Source organism: Prionailurus viverrinus, chromosome B1 (genome assembly GCF_022837055.1).
Source record: "Prionailurus viverrinus isolate Anna chromosome B1, UM_Priviv_1.0, whole genome shotgun sequence".
Classification (NCBI taxonomy): domain Eukaryota; kingdom Metazoa; phylum Chordata; class Mammalia; order Carnivora; family Felidae; genus Prionailurus; species Prionailurus viverrinus.
The window spans coordinates 156,141,854-156,161,632 of NC_062564.1; the positions used below are offsets into that span (position 1 = coordinate 156,141,854).

Below are 19,779 nucleotides of genomic sequence, written 5' to 3' on the forward strand. Positions count from 1 at the left end.
AACCTAAAAGGTAGTCAAAATACTTGGAGACTCACTCCCTCAGTAGCCTCAGCAATCTTTAAAATTACTAATGACAGAGCAACTGAAGTATCATACTGAATGTCTGCTAAATATCACTACCACTTAGTTTTCTCCAGAGTCCTGCAGTATCCAATAAATCAGTGACAGAATTTATGTTCATAATCTGCTTCGTTCTTTTCCTTATAAACTTAAGCTATACTAAAGATAATTACTAGAGTGTTTATACCCTATATACTCTCCTTTTCAGAAACTTCTTATCCTTTTTTCCATGGTGATATCTTCTAAATATTTTCCACAAGATGTCAAGTTCTTCAGACTGACCACAAAGTGTAAAAATATCTAAAGAGCTGGAGGTGGGGAAACAATTAAGGTGCTCATTCAGTATATATATTTAAAAAATATTATACTTTATAAATCAAATATACAACAGAAATATAGTCAATAATATTGTAATGACTTTGGTAGCAGATGGTTCGTCCACTTATCGTGGTGAGCATTTCATAATGTATAGGATGATTGAATAACGATGTGGTACACCTGGGAACTAACATAATATTATATGTCAACTGTACTTCAATATAAATAATAATTAGCTCATGAGGGGTGCCTGGGTGGCTTAGTAGGTTAAGTATCTGGCTCTTGATTTCTGCTCAGGTCACGATCTCACGGTTTGTGAGTTTGAGCCCTGTGTCAGGCTCTGTGCTGACAGCGCGGATCCTGTTTGGGATTCTCTCTCTCCCTCTCTCTCTCTGTCCTTGCTACACTCGCTCTCACTCTCTTTCTCTCTCTCTCTCTCTCATAAATAAAGATTTAAAAAATAATAATTAGTTCATGAAAAAAACTCTAGATGATTTTAAAACAAATGCATTGAGTATTATGCAATGTAAAAATAATGAAGACAAAATAACTAATTTTCAGCCATAAGTGGAAGTGAAAAAAATACTTGCTAAGTATCAATTCTCCTACCCTTTGTCACTCTTTAAATCATAGAATTATTAAGATTCTCAAAGACTATTGGTTTATATGAGTTATATTATTATGTGTCATATTAGCAATTAAAACTGAGAAATTTTTAAAAGTACGTTATCGCTACTGTCTTTATCCCTGCTAAGATGGCATCAGTTTTACCTAGCACTGCTTTGGCATGATGTCTAATACAATAAAAAAGGCAAATAATAAGTCAGTATTGTTATGAAAATAGTTTTGGCCCTCCAGAAATCCCTGCAAAGAGCTCAGGAATTCCAGATTGCCATGAACCACATTTTGGGAATGACTGCACAAGGGGTTAACACTCCCTATGGCCAGTAACAGACAGACAACATAACTCCCTTTAGCTTTTATCTTAACCAATCCTGAAATATTTTCATCATTTACTAAACTCTTAAATTTCAAACATAATTCATTCAAATTTCATAACATAATTTCATTCAAAATTAAATGTGAATAGCAAGAAGTACTAGAAAGCATTTTAATAGGACATTCCCAAAATATATTCTCAGAATTGAAATAGGCTGAAATATTAAAAAGGAGGTAAATAGCTTCCAGAAAGGAATTTCCCAACTTCTCCATATTCTCTACATTTGGGATTTGATAATTACCTTGCTTCCTTCATTTACTTTTTTTTTTTTTTTTTTTACTAAACATGCACACAAAAAGTGATCCTTAAGGCAATGAGTTATATATTATAGTTTCTATACTCAACAGTTCTTTTTACTGCATAGAACGTGCATTCAATGGAAAAGTCCCTGATATGAGGGATTATTTTTGATCTGTTATAATTCAGAAGAAAAATGCAAGATATAATGTAATAATTCGGTGAAAGGAGCAAAGGAGAATACTCAATTGAAAAACTCATGTATGTATACACAGTTATTGCAGAACATTTACTCAGTTACATACACATAAAAACTGCCACTGACATTTCTTCTTTGACTGCTATTGAAAGAGTTCTTAACTTCACCAGGATAGAATACAACAAAAGCCAAGATCTTTTTGTAAGCTGTAAAATCCCCTGCAGTGGTACTGATATAAACTGAAATATAACTTTTTCAGAAAGGTGAGAAACAGCTTTCTCCCTCTCCCTTCTTCCCTTCCTCACTCCTTCCCTGACTTTTTTTTTTTCATGTTCCTGATGTGACTATGACATGTGAAAATGTAATCTTGCTAAAATGCTGGTAGAAGATGAAAAGTAAAACCTAGATCACTCATTGAAATAGAAAAAAAAATCATCCTACTTTATATATTTAACATTTCTACTTGGTAGAAAACTCTAGAGGGTATTTGTTAAATGGCTGGATTATGATCTTTGATTCCAAGAGAATGCAGAATACAAGCAACATATTTATGTCCATGCCTCGAAAAATAACTACTATTTCTTTGATTTGTCCCCACTGAAATGCCCACTAAGTCTCACTTGATTTCAAATATTCACTTTTTATATTGAAACATAATGCATTAAGAATAGACATATATAGAGGCACCAGGATGGCTCAGCTGCTTAAGCATCTGATTTCGACTCAGGTCATGATCTCACTGTTGGTGAGTTCAAGCCCCACGTCAGGCTCTGTGCTGACAGCCTGGAGCCTGTTTCAGGTCTGTGTCCCCCTCTCTCTGCCCCTCCCTTGCTCACACTCTGTCTCTCTCTTTCTCTCTCTTTCAAAAATAAGTAAACATTATTTTTTTTAAGAATACACACACACACACACACACACACACACACACACACACAAAAGAACAGACATACAGACAGAATATACCTTAGTCATTGCATGGGGTAGGAGGGAGATGGGGATTATCACATGGGCATCAGACTCTCAATGTGGTGATGGAAATATTCTAAAACTGATTTATGATGATATCAAATCACTTGGTAAAGTGGTAAATTTACTTTAAAAAATCATACACTTGAAATGAGTGAATTATACAATGTGTAAAAATGCTTCAGTAAAGTTATATATAAAAATGAATGCAAGGAATGAGAGAAGCCAGACATCAAAAATCATATACTATATGAATTCATTTACTTAAATTATAAAATGGGCAAAACTGATTTCAGTAGCAGCAAAACACAGGGATGTAGAGTATGGCTGGTGCAGAGCAGAAAGGGCCACATCGGAGGTGCTGTTAATGTTCTGTGTCTTCAGCTGGTTGTTGTTTAGATGAGCTGGGTTTGTGAAAATTCATTAAGTTGTATATATTTATGATCTGTGCACTTTCCCATATGTATATTATACCTCAATAAATATACACTATGTACACATATATACTTGTTTGCAAATGCCTTTTCAATTTGAAAAGTGTAAGCAATTCTACATAAAGTAAGACTGTATACCACATACTCAAAATATGTGTCCAAAGAGTTGGGATGAGCATGTCATACAATATTCAAGCTTCCCACATTTAGATGGAATTTATGTCCAACTATAAAGAATAACTCCAATAGGACTTTGTATTGACAAGGGGATAGATAGCATCAAGTTAATCATCATATTATCAAGATTTCCTTTTTGTTTTTAAAGTTTATTTATTTATTTCTGAGAGAGAGACACAGCATGAGTGGGGGAGGGGCAGAGAGAGAGGGAGACACAGAATCTGAAGCAGGCTCCAGGCTCTGAGCTGTCAGCACAGAGCCTGATATAGAGCTCAAACTCAGGAGCCTCAAGATCACGACCTGAGCCCAAGTCGGACCCTTAACCAACTGAGCCACCCATACGCCCCTGAATGATCAAGATTTCTTAAAAGCATGTGCACCACATCTATGGGGAGGTTGGTGGGGAGCTGGCCTCAAGTACTGGGACATTTGGGGAAGCTTTAGAGAGATTAATAGTGCCCAACAAACACCAATAAGCTTTTGAAGCCAAGGCAGAACAGGATGGATGAAGTGTTATTGAAGGGAATCTGTTTCCTCATGTTCTTTTTTGGTGCCCAGGCACTCATATTTTATATATCTACTATCACTTTGGTCTCTTCTGGTTCCACCAATGCTGCCATCCTTCAAGGATCAGCTTAACATTCTCTCTTCAATGAACATTCCTTAATATTATCTAGCTGAAAGAGCTTTCCTTTTTTTGAACTCAATAAATGTAAATGAGATAAAAATAAAATATTGAGCAAACAATCTAGCTGTTTACTTTTATCTGCCAAAGAGCTATAGTTTTGTGGGCAGGGACCATGCCCAGCTTATTTATCCACCAAACTCCAAAGTTGTCATGGTGAACTTCATGTTGTGTATTTTCAAGTGTTAGTGGAGTTAAAAATGGAAATACATCTATTAATAACTGAAGATAGCTTGAAACCTCAGCTGAATTCAAAATGTAAAATTTCTGCAGTTATCAGTTGCCAACAGTCATTTTCACATTTAGATTCTAAAGCTGTATATACCATTTTTTAAAACTCGCTGAAGTGTGTAAATGTAACACAAAAAGAAACAAAAATCATTCAGAAATAAGAAAGCTTCCAAGTGGCATCACACAATTGGAGAGCAGATTTACTTATTCATTTACATAGCATTAAACATAAAAAGTTAGTTTTAGGTAAAACCAACAGAAAGTCTGCCCTCTAGAAGCCTACAATTTACTTTAGACAAGGCAATTGTCTAGGATGTGATAATATGGGTTTATTAATGTTTAGATACAATAAAGAAGGATGTAGATAATAGCAAGTGAGATTAGAAGTTCCAAGAAGGATAAAGAAATGTGCTCTGACAGTTTAAGAGGTCTTCTAAGTAGGATAATGAAAGAAGAGGTAAAAGCACAGAACTTTCAGAGAGGATGAAGGCAAAATGGTACAAGAACACACTTGGATTTACACAAGGTGTAATTTGAAAAGCAGTGAGGAATCTGGCTCTCCTGGAGCAGATATCAGACTGCATAGTTTTCCTGGGGAAAGACAAGGAAATCAAAATAACTAACAGTTATTGTTATAAATACATACATAAAAGTAACAATTTTATGTATGTATTTGTTCAATGTGTATTCAAACATCTACATGGATAATATTTCATGCCTGTCCTTGCCTGTGACATCCAGCTAATTCATGAGGCTGAAGTAAGTTACAAAACCTTTTTAACAAGGTTATGCAAGGATACACAAAAACCTTTCACATTTTGTAATAATAATCCTCCAATCTAGAGACATGCTTAAAAATGTTTAGACACCAATATAATGCCTTTCTAGAAATTTAAATGAGAGAAAACAATAATTATCTAAGATATTTTTTAGAAGAAGTTTCCTCATAATTTTAGTTTCAAATGCATTATTTAAACTGTACATATCATTATGAATATGATACATCCATATCATAATTAGAAATTATTAGCATTATTTAACATGCTGTCACTGGCATGACAGTGAAAGCTCATTAATTATAAAGCAGCTTAAACAGACATGGCCATCTCATCTCTTGGGAACTTGCAAGATGTAACCTAATTTCATCTATCCAAGAGTCAAAAGCATTTATTTTGACCAAGTGTAAATGTAGTACATTTAATAGTCAAGATACAACCAAGGAACTTGCCTCCACACAAAATCAACCACAGTTATTTCAGCTGACAATTCTCACTTTGAGAAACCACCAGGGGGGCTTCCACAAATGACTCACTCAGGGTGCTTAAAGCCATTTCACTCTGCAGATTTGTCACTTTCCAGACACATCCCATCTAATTCAGCCGCTTGAGAGGATCCATTGTAACTTTTTTTGCAATAATTATAAGATTAAGGGCTTATTTTGGGAGCCATTAATAATATCAATAAAAGGATTAAAACATTTTCAATGAAAATCATAAAGAGATCAAAGAGCTAGTGAAGTTAATGCTTCTGCTACATTGAAATCAAAAGCTAATAACCACTGAAAAGCAGAATTTCCTCCTCAACCCACACTTCAAATGGATTCAAAGAATCCATTTTTGTATGTTGTTCTGACAGAAACAAATAAAATAACAATTTAGTCACAGTGCCCATTCATTCTACTCATGGAAAACCAGGCAGGACAGACTTGTTACCACCTTGCGCACGATGATAATTCAACTTTTTTAAGCAGATCATCAGAAAATTTAATTATAGTTGGAGGCAGGTCAAATGTGTAACAAGAAGAGATCCACAATGAGAGAGAAACACATGAAGAACCAAATGAAACCAAATGAACTTATATCAAGAGGAATCCCTAATTTAAAAATTTTATTTCTCATTAATACTCACCTTATCATGACTTAGGTTTTAGAAACAAACAAAAGCCCTCAGATTTGCTCAGAGAGACCATTATCCTTCAAGTGTAATACAGATGCTTTGGTCAAAAACCTGGCATATTGTAATTTCAATTAATAACCTATATAACAGTAATTTATAGAAAATAAGATAGTGATTCTACCAATTTATTGATCACACACATAGATATCAGAATTTTAAGCATCGAGAAGACAAAAGGTTAAAGTTATTGATTTTGTTTTTATGTACTTAAATTTGTTTATTTTTACATATGTTATGATTTTCCCTATATTTTAAGAACACTTGAAATAATGGAAGAAGTGTCTAAATAGAAAAATTATGAAAAAAATTCACTAGATAGGTCATTTGATTAATTATTTAAAAATTACTTTGTGAGCATATAGTCAGAAAGTATGAATGCTTATAGTAAATTAATGACTTCACTAATTTCTAAGAAATCATAGTAATAGTGAACAACTATTTGTAAGCTATGTAATATTTAGCCAATTTATCAAATAATTTTAGTATAATTTAAACCTTTTACAGTATGGATTCCTATTGACCAGTCTCTGCAGAATTGAAGACCTTCTTTTCCTTTTCCAGTGATATCATATGATACCTTAACTTACCTTATTTGAATATGGTAATATTTTGATTTGTTTAAATGAATTACATAAACTAAATAATAAAGAAATAATTTTTCATTGTTTTCAAGGCCAAAAAAATCATGAATCAATAGCCTTTTACTACATTTTGATTAATGGCTATAAAAATTGCTTATTAATTTTTATTCTTTTTCCTACACTGAAAGGAAATATTTATTAGCATTAAAATAATTTTTCTGTAGCTTCTAGAGAAAATTACATAAAAGTCTGTTTTTGAAAACTGTGAAAAATAAATTCAGTTTCTCATCTAATCAGCCCAGTTCCAAAGCACTCAGAGTAGGCCAGGCAACTTAATAACTAATCTAATAAATTTTAATAACGTCCAAATGCCATTTGCAATTTCTATTACTAGCATTTTAGTAATATGGGGAACTAATTTGATATGGAAAAAGTAGTTCAAATGATTCTAAAACACACATACTATTTGTGTTCTTACTTAAGGTCAATAGGTCACATAGATGCAGGCTGAGAGCTTACATTAAATGCGTCCAAGAAAAAGATTATTAGAAGTATCATACCTTTGGGACATAATCTTATAGGCATCTGGCAGATAGCATCGTATATTCTCCATCTGAGCAGGGTCAGAGTCACAAATTTTGTCATCAGTCCTCCCATAGTTGGCACTTTCTATCATGATGACATCTGTTCCTGGACAGCGGAGCTCAATGGGGTAGCTCTCACAGGAGAGCTCTCTGCGGACCACAGCCATCGGAATTGGGGCACGGCTGAAAGCTACAAGAAGGAGGAAGAAGAAATGTAAGTCGTCTTTATTATGCACAAAGGAGAAGTACACGTGTTTGCCTATCCAGTGTTTGAGATAAACTAACACCAAAAACACAAACCGGGCGCAATTAACAATTTTAACTAAAATAGAATATTTCTCACTTCAATAACTTTATTTTTAAAAATCTAAGAATAACAGATATTTCTTAAAAATACTATCTAATACAGTTTTCGTATACATGGGGAAAAAAAACCCTCTGGATTTTCTAAAATTTTGGCTGTTATATGAAATAAAGACTATAAAGAAATATTACCCTCCTCTCCCCCACTCAAAAATATTATCCAGTTTGTAGAGAAAGATTCTCAAGTAAATCTCAAGGGTATCATGCATGTGTTTTGTTTTATTTTATAGAAAGTATTACCCCCAAATTGCATTTTTGTTGAGTCATATCGTCTTAAGTATTCTATTTCAACTTTAAAACAGTTTTCATTTTTCAGTAATAATTAACATAATCAGTGCACTTTATGATTTAATTGTAGGGATAATAAGTGTTCTACAAGAAAATAGAGATTTGTATGGAGAAAAAATAAATTTTCCTTCAGCTCCCTCCACATACTTTCCCCAGCCCCCACTGCCACTGTCAAGAGATAACCAGTTAGAACTGTGATGACTCTCCTACTAGAATTTTCTACAGAAAAAACAAATAGACATTGTATGGTTCCTCCTACTCCTTTTTACATTTTATTCAGGTATAGCACACTACACATGTTGTCTGATACCTTTATCTATTTATTAATTTAATGGATATCTCTTTTCATCTGTGTATTGTAGCCCTCAGTTTTAATGGCTGCATTATATATACCTATAAACATTATACAATTGATCTTATGTTGATGGGCATTTGGGAATGTCCGAGTGTTTTAGTCATAATACTGCAAAAAAGCATAAACATATCTGTATACCTTAGCTATAGTATTTTAGAAAAAAATATAGTTATCCCAATATATTTTATGGTATATTTTTATACCATAAATGAAATTGGTGGATCAAGAGGGAAATACATTTCAAGTTTGGCAAATGTCAACAACTAGATATCCAAAAAACTTAATAAATATGCACAGCTCTACCAGGATCACTTTTCATTTCAAAATTACATATTACCAATTCCCTTAAATTTTGCCAATGCGGTAGACAAAGAATGATACAGTGCCTTTTTAAATTTTTTCAGTATTCTATTTGTACAATGAAACATATTTTCATATGTTTATCAACCCTTCATATTCCTTTTATTTATGAATTGTTTGCTTATATTTATACATGGTTTGCTATTGTAAAAGTTCTTTTTATAGCAAGAAAATTTAAAAAATATCCTTTATATTGGTGGCAAATATGTTCTTTTAGTTTGTTGTTTGATTTTAGATGTTTGCTGAACATATATATTTCATCTTTATACAGGGAGTTACCCATCTTTTCATGTCAAGTTTAAGTTTCCAACTCCAAGATTGTGAACATAATCAGTATATTATTGGAAGAAAGTCAAATGTTTAATTGTAATAACTCAGGTTTTCTTTTAAAAGCATAGAATTGAAATTCTCAATTAAGTGTTTACCAACTATCTAATAAGTTGATTTCGACATAAGAGAATTAATTATGGAGATAAATTGGAGGTATAAATATGCATTAATATTTTATTAATTCACTAATGTGTACATATATAAAATATGTATTTAAATAAATATATGCAACTTTTCTTGTGGCTCTCTTACTAAGCATGAAATGTGAAAGGAAAGGAAGGGAGGAGAGGAACAAGGAAGTGAAAATAGAGTAGAGGTGGGTAAGAGAGAAATTTTATTCTATAAATATTTTCACTTGAAACTTAGAGGAAATATTTGGTTTGTGAAACCATAACTATTATTTCAAAATTGAGAATGACATTAGTTTTTACCTCATTTCTATAATGTTTTGGAAAAGCTATAACTGTACCATACACCCCATGCATAACTTGTGAGCAGGTCACTTAAAGTTCTCAAGAAGCACACACAGGTAATTCCATTCTGGTTGTCATTCAACATCTCCTTTGTGTCCTCTCTCTCTCTCTCTCTCTCTCTCTCTCTCTCTCTCTCTCTCACACACACAGACACACACACACACACATACACACACATGCGCGTGCGCGCACACACACACACACACACACAAGAATCTAGCACATCCACAGCATTCATGGGAGAGTTAACATAATTAGAGGTTGGTTGTAACATTATTTTTAACATTTGGTCTTGAGCCAAAATTTTGACAGGGTATTCCCACACTAGAGAGACAATGCATTTCTATTGTTTCTAAAATAAAATATCCTTGTTTATCTATCACTCTGAAATTAGATGGCTGTTAAAACATGAAGTCCTTTTTAATAGTGAGATTCTATTTTTAAGGATAAAGATATTTTCATTACTGTAGTTAGTATTTTAAGTAATGGAATCATTGAATGATAAAAATATTCCAATTTGGCAATCCAGTTTCCTGATTTGGTCAATTTAAATGGGATCATAGAGGTTGTTTTTGTTTCTTTGGTGTTTTTATTTTTTGTTTTTAATAAAACATTTTGAAATCAGAATTTCTAGTAAATTTTTTAGCATTTGCTAAAAGGCAATTTGTTTCTTAACTTCAGTATAACTATTTAAAAAATACCATTGAAACTGCTTCCAAACATTGAATTGATCTGGCTATATTTTAACTTAAACAATTAAGTTAAATTAAGTTTAAAAAAAAACAAGCTAATTTAACAAGGAAACAAAACAAATAAGCAAATCATACAGTCAAAGCATCTGTTTGACTAAGTGGACAATTTGGTTAATTAAATTCATCAATTTTTGTCAAAACATGTGTATGTAGACATAGCTTTATTCTGGTTCTCAACTGTCAAAAATATGATTTAGAACCAGACACTAAACAGTTGCAAAGTCAACTAAAATGTGGAGGGCAAGATTTTCCATGTATCTCTTTTGACCCTGTAAGAATTATGCAAAAGTGATATATATATATGGCAATTTTTACAGAGAGCCAGAGTTGATTTGTGGATGCTTTCTTCCATTTAACATATAATTGCATTTGTATCAGTAACCTAGTGATAAACTGCACTCCTAAATGATGGATGCTTTGTTTAAAGGAATGTATTACTGGAAACTATAACATTATCTAATTAGCTATTTAAATTACTTTTAATTATGTTGCTAAATGCTTTAATCAGCAACGAAAGTCCAATGGGGGAAAAATATGCTTTAAGTTAAAAGTTGTGTTGTTTCTTGTTTTTTAACCATTCAGTTACCGTGCTAACAAGAGACAGATTTTCCCTAAAGATTAAGACATGGAAAATGTCAACAATTCAAATGCAGGAGAGTCCGTGAAATCATCTATTACATACCGTATCAGAGTAATGTTACATTGGGCATTGTGAAGTGGCTGTGGAAAAATAATGTGAGGCAAAGAAGGCATATTCTAGAACTCCTTCTCACTTTTATTCCATTTGTTAATCTGTTATAACAAAAAATAGAGTATTATAATTTGATGTGTAATAGGTATTAGCTGAATAAACTGGAAAAATTTCAGATGTAAAATCTGATAACTGGGTACTATGTAGTATATACTATGGAACTACCCACTGACCATGGAACTGAGGAGTCATGGATGAAATTAATCTTCTCCTCTAAGATGGCCAGAAACTCAGCAACTGCCCACGTTCCATGGCAAACACACACCTAATGAAAAGTGCTCCTGACCAGGGATTAAATAACAAGAGAAGAAACCCCCTCTTCTTGCTCACTTGTTTGCAGCACAAACTACTTTTATGTTTTGCTTTTCTGAGGCCTCAACCACTCTGTTGTTGAAACCTCTTCTTTCTCTCTTTGGCCTCTCTCTTCTACTGTTAAGCCTTCTTGGTGATGTTTGACTCAAAATGCCCTAAGTCCTTGGTGAACTGTGGATGGTAATAACAAAGACATCGGTCTAGGGACAGGAGGTAGAGGTGAAGGCAGAGAGTAAAAGCTGGTGGCCAAATACTAGTCAAATGATTCTTTATAGATCCCAACCAAGTACGGGGCTCAGAGACCTGCTAGGAGAACCTTAGGGTTTTAGAGGGGAGCTTTCAAAGAAGGGAATGTTACTTGAGACATAGGATTTTAGGGCACAGGATATCTGTCAATAAGAATAAGGCTAAACACAGACACAGAGGCAAGCAGCCAGTTAGTTGAGTGAGAGCATAAACCGGTGTAATTAATTATGTTTTAAATGTGGTGAATTTAAGAAGTCAGAATAACATAAACAATTTTCAACTATTAATTGGGTTCAGAAGTAGAATACAGGCTAAAACTATGGTAAGGACATGAAGTGGTGTACTGGGTAGCTATAGAGAAGAAGGGGATGGCTGCAGAAGTTGGAATATCCATAGCCACTAAGGAGGAGAGGAGTCCCACAGAGAGAGGCTCTGTGGATCTATTCAAGGAAGAATCTGATTAAACAGACTAAGCTGCCTACCACTTAACACTGCTTTGAGGATAAGGAAACTTACTTATAGGACAGATGAATCTGTGTGTGTGTGTGTGTGTGTGTGTGTGTGTGTGTGTGTTTGCATGCACATGCGTGCACAAGCACGTGTGCATTTCCCCAGGTCAAGTCTTCAATGCCTTATTTAACTCTGGTTGGATTTTCCATGAATTATTCCACATACTTAAGAACCCATTCAAAAAAATAAAGCCTGTAGCCTAATCTGCATTTAGCAGAGACTGAAATCTTCAGCCTGCTCTATATGTTTGTTATGAATATAAAAATATTAGCAAAACAGCTTATGTTTGTGTTTATCTTCCATTCCTTTACCTTTGTGCTTTGTTTAACCCAAATCCTGTGTATTGAAATAGAATTAAATCTACCAAATAATTTTTTTTTTTAAGAATGGATAAGAGAATGCAAAACAGAAGGCTATTTTGTGGCAGTAAGGACAAGATGATTGCTTTCAATGAATAATGACAGAGAACATATTTGATCTATATTTAGGAACAAAAAGAAAACTGCATGATTTGGTGATTGGCTGAACAAGAAGAATAAAAGGGAGGGTAACAAAAATAACTACCATGCTTCTGGCATAAGCAAATGGCTAGATTATCGTGTCATGAACAGAATCTGGTAGGAAGTTGAATACAGGTTAATGACTCAGAAAGGAGATCTTTATAAATTTGAAAATTGTAAGGTAGTAGTATCTGAAATCAGAGCAGTAGATAAAATAACCTAGGGAGGGAAATACAGATTTTCTTAAAGAGGTCCATATGGCAGTTTTCAAATATGTTTACAATTCTTTGACAGTTCTCCATTTTTATTCCCTTTTCATTTGAAAAGACACTACTTAGGCACTCACTTCTAATGGACATAATGTGGTAGAAATGAGTGTGTGATTTCCAAAAGTAGTTCATTAACAAGATACTGCAGCCTGAGGCTCTCTCTTGATCACTCATTTTGTGCAAAACCAGTCACCACATCTTGAGAACACTGGACCAGCCCAATGGAGAGGTCAATGGAGAGGACAGCCAAGCAAGGCAGGTTGGTCCTCCAAATACCAGAAATCCTGTTTTTGAGGAAATACAACTCTATGAGAGACACTGAGCCAGAATCAACTAAGTGAACTACTCCCATATTCCTAGCCTAAAAAAACAGAGCAGATGCTAAATGCTTATTGTTTCAAGCCACTGAAGAAATGTTTAAAAGGCAGACCCTGAAACCAGTAGACAGATATTGAAGAATTATCAAATCAATAAAAGAAAAATATGATGAATGACCCACACAGAAAGTCTAATATTACCATCCCTTTGCTCAAATGATCACTTAGACCACCAGATTAAAGATATATATATATATATATATATATATATATATATATATATATATATAATTTTATTTATAATTTAATTTATATGAAAAAATATAGAAATAAATTTGTATACACACACATACAGTTTTCAGCACTTAAAAATGATTATTACTAGGTGCTAAGAACATTTTTTCCCCTGTATGTCAATAATCTTGGGGTGGGGGGAGCTCTTTTGAAAACTTTAAAAAAGGAAAGAGATCAGTCTCTTATAAGAAAAAAAAGTAAAACTATATGTAAATCACAGTTAATGATTTTAAAGGTGTTTCTTAATTATGGAGAGGGAAACAACTATCTGAAAGTGGGTTAGTTTCTACTTATCACCAATGACTTAAAAAAAAAAAACAAACGTCATTACTTACATGCTGCCCCAAAGTAAATACGTCCAATTTTAGGTTTCAAGAGAACCTATGACATAATTTTCTTAAGTATGTGTATTTTCTCTGTACCATTTTACATGCCAGCACACTTATCCAAGTTTTAAAAAATGTGCTCTGAAAGTCAAGTCTGAAATTTTTGGCAGCAAAAAATAACATTTGAAACCCAATGAAATATCAACCTATCATGTACTTTCTTTAAAAGTACAGCTGCTGTTGGCAAGGATGTGGCGAAAGGGGAACCCTCGTACACTGTTGGTGGGAATGCAAACTGGTACAGTCACTCTGAAAAACAGTATAGAGGTGTCTCAAAAAGTTAAAAATAGAACGACCCTATGACCCAATTGTAGTATTAGGTATTTATCCAAAGAATACAAAAATACTGATTCGTAGCGGGGGGCAGAATGTTGATAGCAGCATAATTAACAATAGCCAAATTATGGAAAGAGCCCAAATGTCCATCGACTGATCAATGGATAAAGAAGATATCATATATATATTTATATCATATATATACATTTTAATTGTCACTGTGAAACACTTAACTAAATACTATAATATTTAAATTATATGTGTTTTTGGCTGAAATAAATATGTTGAAATTCAGTGTATTTGAAATATATATATTGTAGTGGAGATATATATTTTATACATATATATATAAAATATATATGATATCTTCTTTATATATATGATATCTTATATATATATGAGATATATATATCATATATCTTATGATATCTATGATATATATAATATATATATGAGATATATCTATGATATATATAAGATATATATAAGATATATATGATATCTATGATATATATATGATATGATATATATAAGATATATATGAGATATATCTATGATATATATAAGATATATATGATATATATGTATATACATATATATACACATATATATACATATATACATATATATCATATATATCTTATATATATCATAGATATATCTCATATATATCTTATATATATTATAGATATCATAAGATATATGATATATATATCTCATATATATGTATATACATATATATACACATATATATACATATATACATATATATATCATATATATCTTATATATATCATAGATATATCTCATATATATCTTATATATATCATAGATATCATAAGATATATGATATATATCTCATATATACATGTATATACATATATATACACATATATATACATATATATATACATATATACATCATATATATCTTATATATATCATAGATATATCTCATATATATCTTATATATATCATATCATATATATATCATATATATCATATATATCTTATATATATATATCTTATATATATCATAGATATATCTCATATATATCTTATATATATCATAGATATCATAAGATATATGATATATATATCTCATATATATATAAGATATCATATATATAAAGAAGATATCATATATATATTATATATATATATATATATATAAAATATATATCTCCACTACAATATATATATTTCGAATACACTGAATTTCAACATATTTATTTCAGCAAAAAACATATAATTTAAATATTACAGTATTTAATTAAGTGTTTCACAGTGACAATTAAAACTGAAGAAATAACCTGGGGTGCCTAGGTGGCTCAGTCAGTTAAGCATCTGACTTTGGCTCAATGCTGACAGCTCAGAACCCGGAGCCTGCTTCAGATTCTGTGTCTCCCTGTCTCTGTGCCCCTCCCCTGCTCACTCTCTCTCTCTCTCTCTCTCTCTCTCAAAAATAAATAAACAAAACTAATTAAAAACAAACTAAAGAAATAACCAAAGGCAATTACGGTCTGAATGGAAAATACAAAACAAACCAAAATAAATAAAATAAATAAATAAACAAACCCCCCAAAAAACATGAAATTTAAAATTTCTGAAATTACATGAAAAAAAAAGTACTACTGAGTGGAATATTATAAAACAGTTAATGAATGTCAAGCTATTCTTTTGACTTAAGGAGCTTTAGCATGAGGGTAACATTAATTGTGCTTTTTGAGCATACATATACAAAATGGTGGTCTTCAAGTGAAATTATCCACACAGAGAATGTCTAAAAATTTAGCAACTGTTTGAATAAATGAATTCATATCTACTTGTTATGACTTTTCAACATTCAATAAAATTATATTCCACACTATCTTCCAATTATATTCATGAGGGATAAAATTTCTAAAACTGTGTCAAATTTCACCTATAACAATTATTCCAATCTTTTTCTAAATGTCAAAAACTCAAAACTGGCTGTTCAATACGTTCTTAAGAGTACAATTTATAATTTCAAGATAAATAAAAACTCAGTGAAAAGAATTACACAATTAAAAAAAATAAAGAAGATACGCTAAAGTAATTCTCAATGCATACTGATCACCTACAATGTGGCCGCTGGGAGTTATTAACCATAAGGCATGGGTGTTGTTTAAATTCTTCCTCTACACTGGGGATTATCTCAGACCAAGGAGTGGTTCTGCACAGAATGGGATTCCAAAAATCTGGTAGAAGGAGCTTCAGAGTTATCACATAAAATCAAGAAAATGATGAAAATTCACGTGTGTGATGGTTAATTTTATGTGTCAACTTGACTAGGCTACAAGATGCCCAGGTAACTGGTAAAATATCATTTCTGGGTGTGTCTGCGAGTATGTCTCTGGAAAAGAGCATTTGATAAAGTATGTTAATAAAGAAGCTCACCCTTACCAATTTAGGTGGATTATCATCTAATCTTCTGAGGGCTCAAATAGAACAGAAAAGCAGAAGAAGTATGAATTTGTTCTCTGCTTGAATTGGTATATCCATGTTCTCCAACCCTCTGACATCGATGCTTCTGGTTCTCAGGCCTTTAGACATAGACCAGGATGCACACTTAGTGGCTCTCCAGATTCAGGCGTCTGAACTCAGACTGAGACTTACACCACTGCTTTCCCTGGTTCTCAGGCCTACAAGTTGGACTGGAATTATGTCACTGGCTTTTCTGTGCCTCTAGCTTGCAAACACTAAATCATGTGGGGCTTCTCAGCCTCCATAATTACATGAGCCAATCCCTCACAATAAATCTCTTCATATTAATATAATATAATATAATATAATATAATATAATATAATATAATATAAGTGTGTGTGTATATGTGTATCTTTATATATCTATATCTTTATATACATCTATATCTTTGTATATATATCTTTATATATGTCTATATACATATGTCTATACACATATGTCTATACACACGTCTATACACACACATATATACACATATATACAACATATACACACATATAATACCCCTAAATATGGATCCATATATATGGATAATTGTGATATATAAAATGTTATAGTTTCAGAAATTTTATTCATCGATATGGTTGGAAAACAACCTGGAAAACACAGACTAACAATGTGAGTGTGGCAAGTCACAAAAAACAAGAGATGGTATCCATGATTACTAAAAACAAAAGGTTACAGGATAATGACACCAAGACCAGAAGAGTAAAAGTCTGGAGCAAGGAGGACAGATGGGGCAGAGGATTTAGAGCAAAAGTACTGAGAATCTTCCTAAGTGTCTCCAGAGAACTTGAGAAGCTTGTAGTTAGAGAATGCACACACCTATGCAAGGCTTAAAACATCATAAAGCACAATGAATTATGTAGAACCCATTAAAAAATAACGGAATGATAAGTATGTGCTTGGGTGCTTAAAAAAGATTTCTTGAAGGCAGCAAACTTGAGTCGGACATTAAAGATGAAACAATATGTGAATACAGGAGGAGAAATAACAAAATATGCCAGATCAAGATTCTGAGTAAAGAAAGAGGTATTCAGGGGCGCCTGGGTGACGCAGTCGGTTAGGCGTCTGACTTCAGCCAGGTCACGATCTCGCGGTCCGTGAGTTCGAGCCCCGCGTCGGGCTCTGGGCTGATGGCTCAGAGCCTGGAGCCTGCTTCGGATTCTGTGTCTCCCTCTCTCTCTGACCCTCCCCCGTTCATGCTCTGTCTCTCTCTGTCCCAAAAATAAATAAACGTTGAAAAAAAAAAATTTAAAAAAAAAAAAAAAAGAAAGAGGTATTCAGAGTTCTGAGAGGATTTCAAACAAAGATCTGCACCTCCTTGTTCATTGCAGCATTATTCTCCATAGCCAATACATGACAACAATCTAAGTGTCCACTGATGGACAGATGGATAAAGAAGGTGTGGCATATATACATACATAATGAATTATTATTCAGTCATGTAAAAGAAGGAAATCCCTCCATGTGTGATAACATGGATAGATCTTGAGTATATTGTGCTAAGTGAAATAAGTCAGACGGAAAAAAGACAAAGATCACACTTATATGTGAAATCTAAAAAAGCCAAACTCATAGAAACAGGGAGGTGAACAGTGGTTGCCAGAGGCTGGGAATGAAGGAAATAGGAGGACGGAGGTCAAAATCCATAAGCGTCCAATCTTAAGATGAGTAACTTCTTAGGATCTAGTGTACAACACAGTGATTATAGTTCACAATTCCGTATTATGACTTAAAGGTTGCTGGGGTAGATTTTAAATGTTCTTACCAGAAAAATAAATGGCAATTATGTGAGGAGATGAAGACATTAACTAATCCTATTGTGGTAATCATTTTACACACGTAAGTACATCAATCAATGCACTGTACACTTTAAACTTACACAATATTATATGTCAATTATATATCAATAAAGCTGGGTTAGAAAGAAGATACATTCACAAGGGAATCAGAAGCAGATGGCAGAACTAAGCAGTGGTCAAATCAGAAAGAGCATTAAAATCAGATTCAGAATACAGTCCAAATTATATAGAGCAGTGTTAGATTACAGTGTAATATGATATCATAACTATATTAATATAATTAATCTTAAAAAGCATTAGCCGATAGATTATTCAAACAGTAAAAGATACCAGATAGTAGAAAGAAAGATAACAGAGTTTGCAATTAATGAGGAAGATGTTGTGATAAGGGTGAGATGATGATGATAATTGCTGACATTTATCGAGTGCTTTCCATGTGCTGGTGCTTTAAAAGTATCATTGCATTTCAAAACCAAACAATGAAGTCTTGGCAATATTATCATCCCTATTTAGTACACGAGGAAACTCCAGCTTAGCCAAAAATGGTAAGGATGGGAGGGATGGGCTAGAAACTTATGTAGATAACAGATGCAATGACTCTCCTTGTGTGCCACACAGAGAAAACAAAGGAAGGGGGCTTCTCCTAGGAAACACATAAGGCAATATGAGAATATCACCCTAATAATCAGTAATACAAAGTTCACAGATTCTCACTGTTTTAGTGACATGAAGTCTAATTCCTGAATATAAAATGTAAATATTCTATTTATTGTGCCTAGCAAGGTTTTTTGTTTGTTTTATTTTAAATAGCATAAAACATAATAGCATATTATTACTATTACTATTCTGACAATTCTAAGAAATTCTTTCCTAACACTTTGATATTATATCACAAAAATTAATATGAAAATTTCTTTGTGTAAAAACCGCAGTAAGATACAAAATCATTACTTAATTTTAAAATGTGGCATTAATTTTCAAATGTAGTATTTTACTTTCACTGCAGCATATAAATAAGTAATGTTCTTCATTTCAAGTCAACAAACCTAAAGTTTATCTTATTATTTTTTATCCTTTTATGTTTATTTATTTTTGTGAGACAGAGCGAGAGCCGGGGTGAGGCAGAGACAGACGGATCATGACAGGAGCTGAGGTCGGACACTTAACTGACTGAGCCAGTCAGGCGCCCCAAAGTTCATGTTATTCTTATATTACAACTAAGGAAATCTGTAGTAATACAGATTCTGACAGAAGA

General features: G+C 32.7%; 1 protein-coding gene across 12 annotated transcripts in view; it reads right to left on the bottom strand.

The window, feature by feature from the left end:
* Positions 1-19,779, bottom strand: part of ADGRL3 (adhesion G protein-coupled receptor L3) — an 828,952-nt gene that overhangs the window by 415,024 nt on the left and 394,149 nt on the right. For all 12 annotated transcript variants that reach the window (XR_007151634.1, XM_047856547.1, XM_047856545.1 and 9 more), the window contains one exon: positions 7,405-7,618. Coding sequence is in view for 11 of the 12 variants with exons in the window: in XM_047856547.1 (XP_047712503.1) it covers positions 7,405-7,618 (214 nt within the window). In the remaining variant the exon portion in view is untranslated. The remainder of the gene's footprint in view (positions 1-7,404; positions 7,619-19,779) is intronic.